A 12,219-nucleotide genomic window follows, 5' to 3' on the forward strand; every position below is an offset into this window, starting at 1 on the left:
GGGTTTGTGAGAGATATTTAGTCAAGTTGTTGACTAGGTTTCTTTTTGTCTATATAAGGAACTTTATAGCACAAAGTTCATTAGGGTTTTTGTGTGTTTTTGAACAACAAAGAGGCAAAAGAAAATAGCTCTCTAAAACCACAAAGGCTGGCCACCTAGAGGGTGAATTTACTAACAATCTTTCACCCTTTGGTTACTCCTCCATCCATCTCACTACACTAGTGGGTGTGGATCTTTAGAGGTCTTCTCCTTTGGAGACTTAAGGAGAACCTTGGAGCACTCTTACTAACAAAGTGGATGAGGCAAGGAAGGAGGCTAGGCTCAAGGACTTCAAGGAACAAAGGGCTTGGAGGTGGTCCATCCTTGGTCTCAAGTCTAGATCAAGAGGTATAAGACTAAACTTTCACTTTGTTCTTTTCTAAAATGTTTTGATGCATTATATATAAACCTATGAACCTTGAAGGGGATTTGCATGACTATAGCTTCCGTTGCTCATGTATATAAATTTTGAATTGTATATGCATGCTAGTCATTTAGAAATCCCACATGTTAAGCTCATAATTTTCCATTCACTTTTTGCCGCACACAAGGGGGGTCATGCACCATTCATCATCAACCATTCCATACACCATCAGAAACCATCTCCATACACCCTTGCCGCAGCCTTCCATTCATCCACTCACCACCATACATATTTTCAGCCATTCTTCCATACTAACCACCCCCCAAACCATCAACCACACCTTGTGCCGTAGCAAAGAAGAAGAAGGAGAGCCCTTGGACGTGATTGTCATTCAAGTTAAAGTTGCTGGAATGTTTTAGATGTAATCTTTCTTTTGTTTCTAATGTATAAATCTGTTTATCTTTGTTTTGTGAACATGAAAGGCTAAACCCCTTTTGGCTAGGGGGCTATTCAAAACCATGATTATACTTGCATTATGAATTGATTACCTTCAGTTGTTATTTCATAAGTTGTGAATTCAATTTGCTTAACCGTTTAATTAATAACTTATTCTTGTATGTTTATTAAGAGTGCACGCTTAGTTTTCATGCAGGGATTTGAAACTAAAATATAAGGAGTTTCACCTAATAGTTACAAACTTATATTTTCAAGTAGTGGAGGTCGCTTATAAACGATCGCATTAAGTGAATTCTTGGCAGGAGTATCATGCTCATCATAGTTACAAATGCCTCGTCAATGCTTATAGTTTTCATGAAGCTTAATGATCTTTGATTGTACCTTTATTGTGCTTTTCACGTATGGGACTTTTAGAGAATGTTTTGAATTGTTGTATGTGCTTTCCCATCCAATTCAATAACTTAAAGAGAACTTGAAGGTTAAAAAAGTGTTGTCACGGTTAACCTGGGGTATTGAGCTTCATGGTCTATTGAAAGAAACAATTGGAAATCAATTTGAATGCAAGTGTGTCATGTGTGGAGAATAACCCTCTAGCTAGCCCATCATCAATCTAATTCAACTAATTTCGTGCAAATCTGTCTAGTTCTAGTTCTTGCTTTGTTTTACTTTATTTTCGTCCAAAACCAAATCCCCATTTACTTTAGAGTGTCTAATTAGTTAGAATCTGTTTAGTTTGTGTTTTTAAGTGTTTTGAGTCAAGTTAAAACCAATTTTCGTCCAAAGTCATTCCTAGTGTCTAGTTTGAGTCTATTTAGTTGTTTTAAGCTGTTTTGAGTTATTCTAGTTAGTTTTGAGTCTTTTCAATTTGTTTTGAGTTCTTTGAGTCTAGTTAAGTATTTTTAGCCTAGTTTTATATATTTGAGTCAATTTAGAGTGTTTTAGCAATCTCTCCTAATCACCGGTTTAAGAACGATCCCTACTTACTTATATACTACAATTGTCAAAAGAGGGTTTAATTTGTGTGTTAAGTTAATTTTCGCATCAGTAACTCTGATTCAAGAAAACGTAGCTGGGTTTGCGATCATTTTACAACATATTATGTGACAAAAAAACAATCTAAAATCAATGAAAAGGGGGAGGAATATTTGGCCGTAAGGATTTAAAGTTTAAACCCATTGATGCATTGGATGTTGTCTCAATTTTAGTAGTTGTCATTTGTTGCAGTTTTGGTACATGTTAGTTGCTTTTTTTTGCTGCTGTTTTACTGCAGTATTAGACGATATGGAGTGACTGATGCTGCATATAGATATTAGGCGATATGGGATGACTGATGCTGCCAGATTTTATGTTTCCTCTTTCCATGGGATTCTCTATTAAGTCTAATCCCTTAATTTGAGGAATATTGACATATATATGCTACCAGATTTTATGTTTCCTCTTTTTTTGTAGTTTTGCCACTGTTTGTTGCTACAGTTCTGCAGCATTGTTGTTGCTGTTTTTGGCTTTACTGCATATTCATTAATTAATATATGAGGAAAATAAGATCGTTTTATGCACAAATAAGTGTATATTTTAAATTGTACATTTTTTTCTCAAAAATCGAACCGAAACCGTTTGAAACCGCATTGAACCGAACTAAACGGTTTGGTTTCATTTCGGTTTTGGCTTCAAAACCGCACCGTAAAAAATTTCGGTTTCAATTTCGGTTGCAGTTTCACTCGAAACCGCACCGAACCGCACCGCGCCCAGCCCTAACTCTAGTCCCGATTCTTTTGCTTATCGGTAAGCAAGGAATGAATGTGTTGTGTTTTGCTTTGCTCTGCGTTGTTACAGAATCACTCAATTTCCGAATAACTTATCAACTAGATTTCTTCTACCCCTTGCAGGTGTATGTGACAGTGTACCTCAACGATTGCCAGCGGACAGCTTTCTACGAAGGCATCGGCCTCAACACTAAAGAATTTGATATGCACGTTATCACTAAGGTCAGCCTGCAATTCGGTTCCATATTGGCATTATCCAATATCTGCTGTTTCTGATGATCATTTTCTTTCTGTTTCGCTACGCAGACAAATCGCACCACAGCATGAATATTCCCAGCTGTGCTTGATGTTGAAAACCCAGAATTCAAAAGGAAACTGGACCGCATGGTGGAAATTAGCTGATTGCCGTCGGGGAGAGTGACGATATTTCCTTGGTGAAAAACTTGAAAAGGATACCGATTGTTGCTGCTTTGGCATCGGAGCTTCTTGCCGCTTACTTGATGCCTCCCATTGAGTCCAGCTCTGTGGATTTTGCAGACTTTGAAACCCAGCTAGTCCACTGAGTTTTTGTACGGCCTTCCTTCCGTCTCAAGAGTCAAAACCAAGATGATATTGTTCATGTTTTGTTATGATACAACCCATTGTTTCAGTGCATTTGCTTCATAACCTTTCATTTTCATTTGTAAAAATGGCTACATGACCTTTCATTGATATTCCTCTTATTTTATATTTTAGCAGAAAACCTAACTGAACCAATTTTCATTGACGTTACTACGTGAAGTAAATCAAACGGAGGAAAAAAAAAGTTTAAAACCTATTTGCTAGTATTTTTAGTCTCATCGCCCAGAAAGGAACATGAGAATTACATTCCGAAACTAGTAATATTTTTGTCAAACCGAAACAACTCATCTGCTAATTTTCAGCTTGCATTTCTAAACCTTATTTATCTGCTGCGTCAGTTGGGTTGGTTTTTTGAGCTCAGTGTTTGTGTACCAGCTACATTTCCATATTCATCCCATTCACTGGGGCGCTAGACGGCTGGCTATGGTCCCGATTAATCCCTAAGTGTTTGAAAATTAAGATAGTATGCCTAGACTTGCTTAGGCATGAGCCTAGCCCGCCTAAGTAGCAACTCTCATTCAAACAGAAAATCGATAACTTTCATTTTGCATTTTATTTTGTCAATAAAATATAAGAGACTTGTTAAATACTTTGATAAACATTCATTATATGCTTCTACCCATGTTTGCAATATGTTGTAATACTTTATCATCTATGTCATTTTATTTTGCAATTGATGTATCACAATACAATTATGTGTTTTTTTTAAGTATAAACACACTTATTTACACAATATATACAATTTACTTAAATCTGCTTAGCTTGCCTGGCTGCCTAGGCACTAGGCCCCAATTGGCCACCCGACAAGCGCCTAGGTCTTTAGAACCTTTGACCTTATTTTTCCCCAAGGAGAAAACTAGGGCGACGCTCAACTTGCCACTAGAATAGAAGGGTCTTGGAGTTTTTTAAAACGGCTGGGAATGAAATTAGGTTACAGGCAGGGGAGGGGAGTAGGGGGAGATAAACCGAGTCCCTTAGTAAGCACTTGTTTTGATGCGGTTTTCAAAAGTCAATACCGAAACCAAATCGTTTCCCTACACTGCGGTTCGATTTCAAACCGAAACCGTTTCAAAACTGCAAAACCGAACCGTTCAGTGCAGTTCGATTTGGTTTCGGTTTTCTGTTCCAAACCTCAAAGCACATAGGATGATAACTCGAAACAAATGGTTCTAACATAGTTTATCAAAATCATTATCACAACACAAGGGAAACGTAACAAACCACAGTATCCTCCAACGTAACTCGGGAGCAAGTCAATCCAGATCGTCTTAAAATGATTATGTCCCAATACCCTACAATGCGAACATAATCGGAAAACCAGCAAATTTCCAAGTCATAAGGAGGGCAAATGAAATTCAAAAAAGTCACAACTATTGAACATTAAATTGCTATGTACACCATCCCTTGCAGGTTTCTGCATTATTGTAAACAGCAAGACATTTTACAACAATCATGAACCGGGATTTTATAACAGGACATTGTAACTGTATGAACTCTCCTTTGCCAAAATCTTCATATCGACCAACTAGTGTAACTACATTAAGAAACAACTAACCGTGTACTCATTCTCTGACTGCCGTAACTACTGAAACAAAAGACCCTTCACGAGATGCAATAGCCCTAGAACAGAATGTTGTAGCCAAACCTGTTATTAAGGGACGAAGGTCAAGTAGAAAATAGAATAAGAATGATAATCCAAAAGGAGAACAAATAACACCAAAAATTATACTAAACATGACAGCATGTGCACAAAGTTAAGAGATGTTGAGGGAATAACATAGGAGATCGTTTTTGTCCACTATGTTGTCAATGGCATTTTGAAGAGTATTTCGTATCACACAGCACCTAAAACCAGCATCGATAAGAACACATGATTTTGTGGCATTTGATAAAACTTCAATTAGAAATTGTCCACAGTCCACATTGCATTACCCTTCCATTTGATAATCGCGTATCTTTTCTTTACGCTGAGAATAGAGCATCTGGATTCAATAGAAAGATCAACTATTTTATGGTTTCTCGGCATACTTTTTGTTATTGATATAGAAGAACCAGTTAACTCTCGTGCAAGTAGACAACTAGAATAATCATTTTTTTTACACCAAAATACTCACTTAGAGGTCAAAAGTATAAGAATCCTGGCCACCCACAAAAAAAATAAATAAATAATTAATTAATTAAAATGATGCAATATGGAAATCGAATGAAAGGTCCAAACCTTTATGCTTGTAAAACAGGTGATGTTGTTTTAGGATTTTTTATTTCCGCAATCAGTTTCCTCATTTGCTCCATCAAAGTAAGTGGTGCTATGGACTGATGCTCGCAATTCATCTTCCAGAGGTGTGCTTCGCACAGAATATTTCACTGCATCCCTTGTAGCAACACTTTCTGTAATTTTATCTCCATCTGCCGAGTATTGCACAGATTCTTTTACTTCTCGCTGATTGGGAAAAAGGGGGTCAAAAGCAGGCCCGCGTTGTTCCCCTGCATCCTTCAAATCATCCTCCAAATCATCATAGTCAAAATTCCGCAAAATGTTTGGAAGTGATAAACCATTGTCCTCCGCATGCCTAGTTCCCATTTCAATATCTATTTTCTCCTTTGAGCTCATAGTACCTTCCCTGTGAGTTGGAGTCCCAGATCCTGCAATCATCTGTTCATCCATCTCAATGAATGATCGGAATCTATTCATTGAAGGAGGGATTTTGGTGAAAAAAACTTCATTGACATTCCAAATCATTCCTTTGTTATACGGGTTCTCCTTCTTATCATATCGGTACCGGAAGTTTTCATATGTTGTCTGTAACAAAACATGAATCACAGTACTAAGCATATTCCAAATAAACTAAACAAAAATTGCACAAAATAATTCACTCCATGATGCCAGTAGACTACACTTTGTTATTACAATGGTAACCACACAAGCAATTTGCCCTCAGACACAGATTCAAAGATACCGACGGAACAAAAGAAATAAATAAATTGTTGAAATTTTTTGTTTCATTCCATCAATCAGAAAGAAAATTTTTGTTAGATAATAATTCCCTACTCATTGAAACTATGTTCTATGATTATTCATCATTATTTTAAAACTAAGTTTTGACATGCATCTTTGGCCCAAATGCCATCAGCTAATTTTTCCGTAGGTAAGAAATCTTAAGAGTGACAGAAAACCACTCAGGTTATATAATTTGCATCTTTAGTTTCAGAAAGTTACCTGGTTTGTGCATATCAAGTAGGAATGGAAGATTGTAAGGCCACCAACAAACCAGATAGCGATAAAACAGTACCCTAAAAGGATATCTGAAACGATATCTTTGGAAAAAGCTTTTGGAAGACTGCCATGTTGAACTATGTTTATCCAAGAGAAGACAAAAACATATATGCACAGTATGGTTGAGGTTGATATGAACATGAAGAAGAATGGATAGTTACGCTGCAACCAAACATAGAAGAGGACGGTTACTTTCTTAGCAGACAAAAGAATCAATTATTATGTAACGATTTGAGCACCGAATAAATTGCAACCATCCGACTTGATAATCCATACAAGTTTATTCCATTATAATTGCTTCAAAACAAATTACTTGTGGTTCACATGCTTGCAATATTCATGTTAAACATTGGACGGCTGACTTAGAGAGCTCAAGGTCATTGTCAAAAAAAGAAAGAGTTGGGCCATTTACAGGTGATACTATGGCCTCGTTCATTTGGAAGTTCTTTTAAAATGACTGAAAGCTCTTTTAGAGAAAATGTTTTTGGGTTCAGAAAACACTTTGAAGTGCTTCCTGCAAGAAGCACTGTTACTTTTAGTAAGGATTGGTCCCAAAAACATTTTCATCAAAAGCGCTTTCAGCCATTTTAAAAGCACTTCCAAACGAGCCTTATATCCAGTAACTTACATATAAAATACCATTATGTTCGAAAGAGCAACTCACTGGCAAAAGTATCAAAGGGCTGAGTAATGCATCCCAAAGCAAAGATATAGTATATGTAAGAATTCCACATATCTTACCTTCAATATAATAACTTTATAAATGGGATCCCTTTTGGACCTACTCCAACGTTTAGAAACAACTATTTTCTAAAGATACAGGAAATCCCATGCCCTGCATAAGGAGACCTAAGTCCTCGTAGCCTAACCCAATGGGCCAACACAATCACGTATATTACAATTATAGTAACTGCCCGATTCTGCATTATGAAAATTTGAGTGTTCGATTTATAAAGGAATCAGAACTATCATATTATTATTCTCATTTTGAACTTCAAGACTGTTAGTAAATAATAGATAAATCTTCTCAGCAAAGTTTCAAGACCATCAAAGTACAACTTTGAAAAGATATATGTAGTGATGTAAGTGCTAATAAATAAGACCCAATATATATTGAGAAGCTCAACCATACAGGTACAAAATCGCAGTTAGATACACAATTTTTCAGCTTGTTCCAACAGAAATTCATGACAGATCATGCCTCTGGTCTTTGATAAATTATATTCACTATATTAAGCCAATCAAGTTCAGAAGAGTTAACAATATACCAATTTCTCATCACAGATGGCATAAACATGGAAAGGTACTCTTTTACCCAGACAAGTTAATAACTTACAATTCCAATGCACTGACCAACCCATGGACAGTGATGATCGAATCTCTGAACGCAATTGTTGCAGATAGAACAGTGAGATACACGGGGAGGACGATAAAGCAAACAAGTATCGCAATACTTCACTTTTACTGTGTGACCATTTACAATCACATCTCTTGTTCGAGGTAGCTTCAAATGAGGAGTTCTTTCATTAACCCACTCCATGGATGGGGTAGCTAGATCAAATACTTCATCTGATTCTGGAGGCCTTGAATTTCGAGGGATTATTCCAGGATCTCTACCAGAAGTCAAGAAGAGAAAGGTTAAATCCTGCACAGAAACGAGTTAAATGTCAGATTGATGTTTAAATGCTAGAAGAATCAGAATTGTAAGAATAGGGTGTTAAACTAGTTTTCATGTGACAAAAATCATTTAGCCATTATCAAGATAATGCTGTCATTGGAATGCAATCCAAGTGCCTGCTGGCTCAGATCCACGACCACAACAAGAAGGAAAGAGATTCCATGCACCAAAAATTTTAACAAGTTAACATCACTGCAATATGCACAAAACTGATATTGTACATCTAATAGAAAAGAAAACACATTCCAAGGCTGATTAGAAAATTGGTCTTCCGTTATCATTTGAGGATTATGTACTTCTTGCTTGTAAGTTCTTTCAAACTTTAGTGCATTGTCTAAGGAAATAATCTTGCATGATGTAATCCATTATAAGATTTGAGCTTAAAATCTAATTAACCATATCCTTGATAACATCTCCAGTGCTCTCTTCCCAAGTGTGACATACTTTCACCCTTCAATAATTGAAGTTTATATTGACTCAGACTGGATTATTAAGGAGCTTTAAGATGGAGGCAGAAAAAACAAGGGTAAAAGTATTGAGCCATTAAATGTCAGCGTGCAGTTTTGATCATATAGATTGCCACTAAAAGAAAAGTCAAAACTCATACTTCCTTCTCAAGACCCAGGTTTCACAGGACAGCCAAATAATGTCATTCCTGGTGAAACGGAGGACAATATAAATAGTCGTTCAGTATTTAGTTTTGATGTTGTAATAATTGCTTTTTCCTTTACTTTCAAGACGGAAGTTATCCTATGGATGCTGCAATTAATTCGAACGCAAGAATTTGAGTTTCAAAAATGACTTGGCCAAATTTGGTAAACTACTAAAGTCGCAAGTTATCTCAAAAGAAATACCAATATAGGCCACACAAATAGCCATATATAACAATGACCTCTCTGGATACAGGAATAACATACCAATTGCTGATAGCAATAAACAAAAATACATAATAAATAATAACAGCCTTACCAATATTGTAAGGACTGAGCCAATAACTAATACAGGAAGCCATAGATTCTCATTCTTGTTCTTCTCATCTTTGATTTTAAGATAAACCTTCAAACAGAATGCAACTGCTGGGCCGGCAATAAGGAGTGTAGACAGAAGAAGAGATGCCACATCAGGACCAAAAATTAATCTCCCGCCACAGAAAAAGTTCTGACAAAACCAGTAAAAATCCCCATCAGTGCAAGTACACCAAACTGGATTGGACTTTTAGCAATATTCCACCAGTCATACTACTGGTATAATGGTATATCAATGGTATATCATAAACCAAAAGAATAGTCCATAAAATTTTCAGTTAGGAAAGTATTTCAAGTCATGATCAATTGTGCCACATCAAGTACCAAACAATAATTTCAATATTATGCAACTTGAAAAGATACGTGCATTCATATATCCACAGATATAAGGGAAAGGAGGAAAATATGCAGCTGATACAATAAATAAAAGTAATTTGTTAGTGTTTAGATTTAAATTTTGTTTTCCTTGTTCTTCACTGATATAGAGGTACAACAAATCAATTTTACAAGCCATATCTTTTTTCTGACTACATTTTTTAAGGCTACTGATGAAGCATATATGACACTACAATCAATCAATCAGCCATATCTTTGATATTTGGAAGGCCTCATTTGGTCTCTAAGACTAAATTGGAATCGATAACCAAACATATTGAAGGTATTTTGAAGAACGAAATGAAAAATTGTGTCCAACTTGAAGGTAGATGATGGATTAATTATTAAGGAAACTTATCCATTAGAATCACCCTAAGACTGGGAGGATTAGAAGGGAGGAGTTTCCTTCATCACTTCAAAATGAAAAACCATTCACCACTACCTTTAATATACCTTGAATTTTATAAGTTATCCGCTCCAAACAATCGTAGAGACCAAACAAAGCCTAAAAGTATAGGATCTCAATACATGGTTACACTCTATAGGTTCTAAAGGTGTTGAGAAATTGGAGGGGGCCAGAGGTTATTCCAGGCTAATTAATAGCTCTGCCCCTGCTACGATACGAAATAATACATTATCAATTTTTCCGTACATATGTAGTTGGTGGGCAAATTCTTGCTCAGAACTCGAAATCACAGTGGCACAAACACATGAATGAAAGAAAGTAAACGCAACCTGATTAACATGAACTCGAAACGCTGGACCTTGACCTAGAAGATACTTATCTGTTCAATCAAGTAAAGCTAGTGTAGCCAGAGAAAGAGATTATCTTAAGGGAAACCAACTGCTGCAACTCAAATATAAAGACGAAAACACACAAAAGAAAGAGGAAATGAAAATCGATCACAAAGGGAATTAACATAAAGTCATAATCTCTTCTTTCAAATTGGAACAAAAGAAGGAACACAAAATGATAAAGCAATTGAATTGATGTTGATCAAAAAGCAGTCAAAAGTGAAAAACAGTGAACCCAAATGAGAGAGAGAGTGAGAGAGAGAGAGAGAGAAACTCACATTGCTTCCTTTCCAAACTTGGTAGAGCCTCTTGGTTTTATTCTGTGCCATACCCAGCTGCCTAAAAATGCTGTATTCTCTCAACTCCAAAACCCTCCCTCTATCACAAACTCCACTTCCTTCCCTGCACTACAAAGTCACCAGCACCAGAAGAGAGAAAACCCACCAAGGAAATCCAATTTCTTCAAACAATCACGGACATGCAAATGAGCAATTGAGGAGTGAGAGAGAGAGAGGGAGGAGAGAGAGGTTTCTGGGTTTGGGATGAAATTCAAAACCAGCTGCCTCTCTGCTCACAACTTTTTTTTTTTTTTGTGGTTTCTGAGACGGATTGTACCAAGAGAGACCAGCAAAGATTCTCTCCCTCCCCCCCCCCCCCCCTCCCTCCGTATCTTTCTCTCTCTAACTTCTCCTCCCTAACACGCTGCCAACGATGACATCCGGGCGGATCTTCCAATTTTCTCGCGGCTTTTCCGCTCTTAACCAACAATTTTCATTTTCATTTCCTTTTTTTCTCTTTTTTTATTATTATTAATTAAAATTAAGATTAAGTACTTAACATCTCTCAACCTTTTAGTATCAGACTTGGATCCTCTCCTGAGCTAATAGAGAGGATCCTCCTGATCATTAATCATGAGTAGTTGGTCTCATGGATTTTTATCCAACGGCTACAAATAGGGGGTCCTTTTAAAGTTATAATAATTATAGCGTTGGATAAAAATCCAACGGCCCATGATTAGTGGTCGGAGGATCATCTCCATTAGCTCAGGAGAGGATCCAAATCCTTTAGTATCATACTAAATTGATCTTAACTTTTTTTAATATTCCAAACAAATACTCAACTTATTGAAATTATCACATCGTTAAGTTGCAATTAAAAATCTTTTACATTAACTAGGAGTTACTTTGTTTTCAAAATAATTAGGAGGTTATAAAAGTATAGCCTCCACCAACTAACTGTCACCACCACCCCCCATCATGTTATCTCCTCCAAACCCAACGTAAAACCAACAACTCCCACCCTACAACTCAAGCTATCAACATCGAGAAGAACGTTATAGAGGTTGCTGAAATGGTATGTGACTGTCATGATGCAGCCACCACCATTTTCGCTGCTCACGAAGAAGAAATGGAAACTTTATGAGCTGAGAATTAGTGTATGTGGAAAACACATAAGCATAAACAAGCTCCTTGAAACCCTATCTGAATTCTTAACTCCCTCCTTTATTAAAAGATTGCCCTTCTAATGTAATTTTAATTTGGGTCTATTTTCGATTCAATACAATACCCATTTGATCATTGAGTTTCATATTATATAATCTATATTTGAAAGTTAGATTTTGAGGCAACTTGTATTAATGTTGACCATAATATATCTAGTTGGTGGGTTTTCAATATCTATGTTTTAAAAATCAATTGGGACTTAACTGATGTAACATTTTTAATAGGTTGAGTACTTGTTTGGAATGTTTAAAAAAATTGAGACCAATTTAAAAATGACACTAAAAGACTAAGAGTTTTCAGTACTTAATCTTAAAAATTAATAGCTAG

The 12,219-nt window shown here is 36.3% G+C and overlaps 1 protein-coding gene and 1 long non-coding RNA gene across 3 annotated transcripts; one reads left to right on the forward strand and one right to left on the reverse strand.

Moving 5' to 3' along the window:
* The first annotated feature begins 2,660 nt into the window (after positions 1-2,660).
* Positions 2,661-3,364, forward strand: LOC139191340 (uncharacterized). The gene is made up of 2 exons (XR_011575366.1): positions 2,661-2,844; positions 2,929-3,364. It is a non-coding gene; the product is annotated as an uncharacterized lncRNA (long non-coding RNA).
* A 1,029-nt stretch (positions 3,365-4,393) lies between these two features.
* Positions 4,394-11,200, reverse strand: LOC103454694 (probable protein S-acyltransferase 4). Of its 2 annotated transcripts, XR_532043.4 has the most exons (7): positions 10,669-11,200; positions 9,165-9,353; positions 7,854-8,162; positions 6,461-6,679; positions 5,462-6,043; positions 4,799-4,888; positions 4,394-4,535 (listed from the first exon to the last, which is right to left on the reverse strand). XR_532043.4 is itself a non-coding variant. In XM_008394289.4 (6 exons), exons 1-5 carry the CDS (start codon positions 10,717-10,719, stop codon positions 5,492-5,494), a joined length of 1,320 nt encoding a protein of 439 aa, XP_008392511.3. In that variant the 5' UTR covers positions 10,720-11,200; the 3' UTR covers positions 4,598-4,888; positions 5,462-5,491. The 2 variants fall into 2 exon arrangements, 1 of the variants encoding a protein (XP_008392511.3); XM_008394289.4 differs by lacking the exon at positions 4,394-4,535 and having other exon boundaries at positions 4,598-4,888.
* Between the last annotated feature and the right edge of the window lie 1,019 nt (positions 11,201-12,219).

This window comes from Malus domestica, chromosome 14, assembly GCF_042453785.1.
Source record: "Malus domestica chromosome 14, GDT2T_hap1".
In the NCBI taxonomy this organism is placed as follows: domain Eukaryota; kingdom Viridiplantae; phylum Streptophyta; class Magnoliopsida; order Rosales; family Rosaceae; genus Malus; species Malus domestica.

Excerpts from the sequence above, each read along its gene's own strand:
- LOC103454694 (XM_008394289.4), bottom strand. The coding sequence starts at position 10,719 with ATGGCACAGAATAAAACCAAGAGGCTCTACCAAGTTTGGAAAGGAAGC. Across the intron at positions 8,163-9,164 it reads GCTCAGTCCTTACAATATTG|GATTTAACCTTTCTCTTCTT; the intron begins GTAAGGCTGTTA and ends GTTTCTGTGCAG. Across the intron at positions 6,044-6,460 it reads ACTTGATATGCACAAACCAG|ACAACATATGAAAACTTCCG; the intron begins GTAACTTTCTGA and ends GTTTTGTTACAG.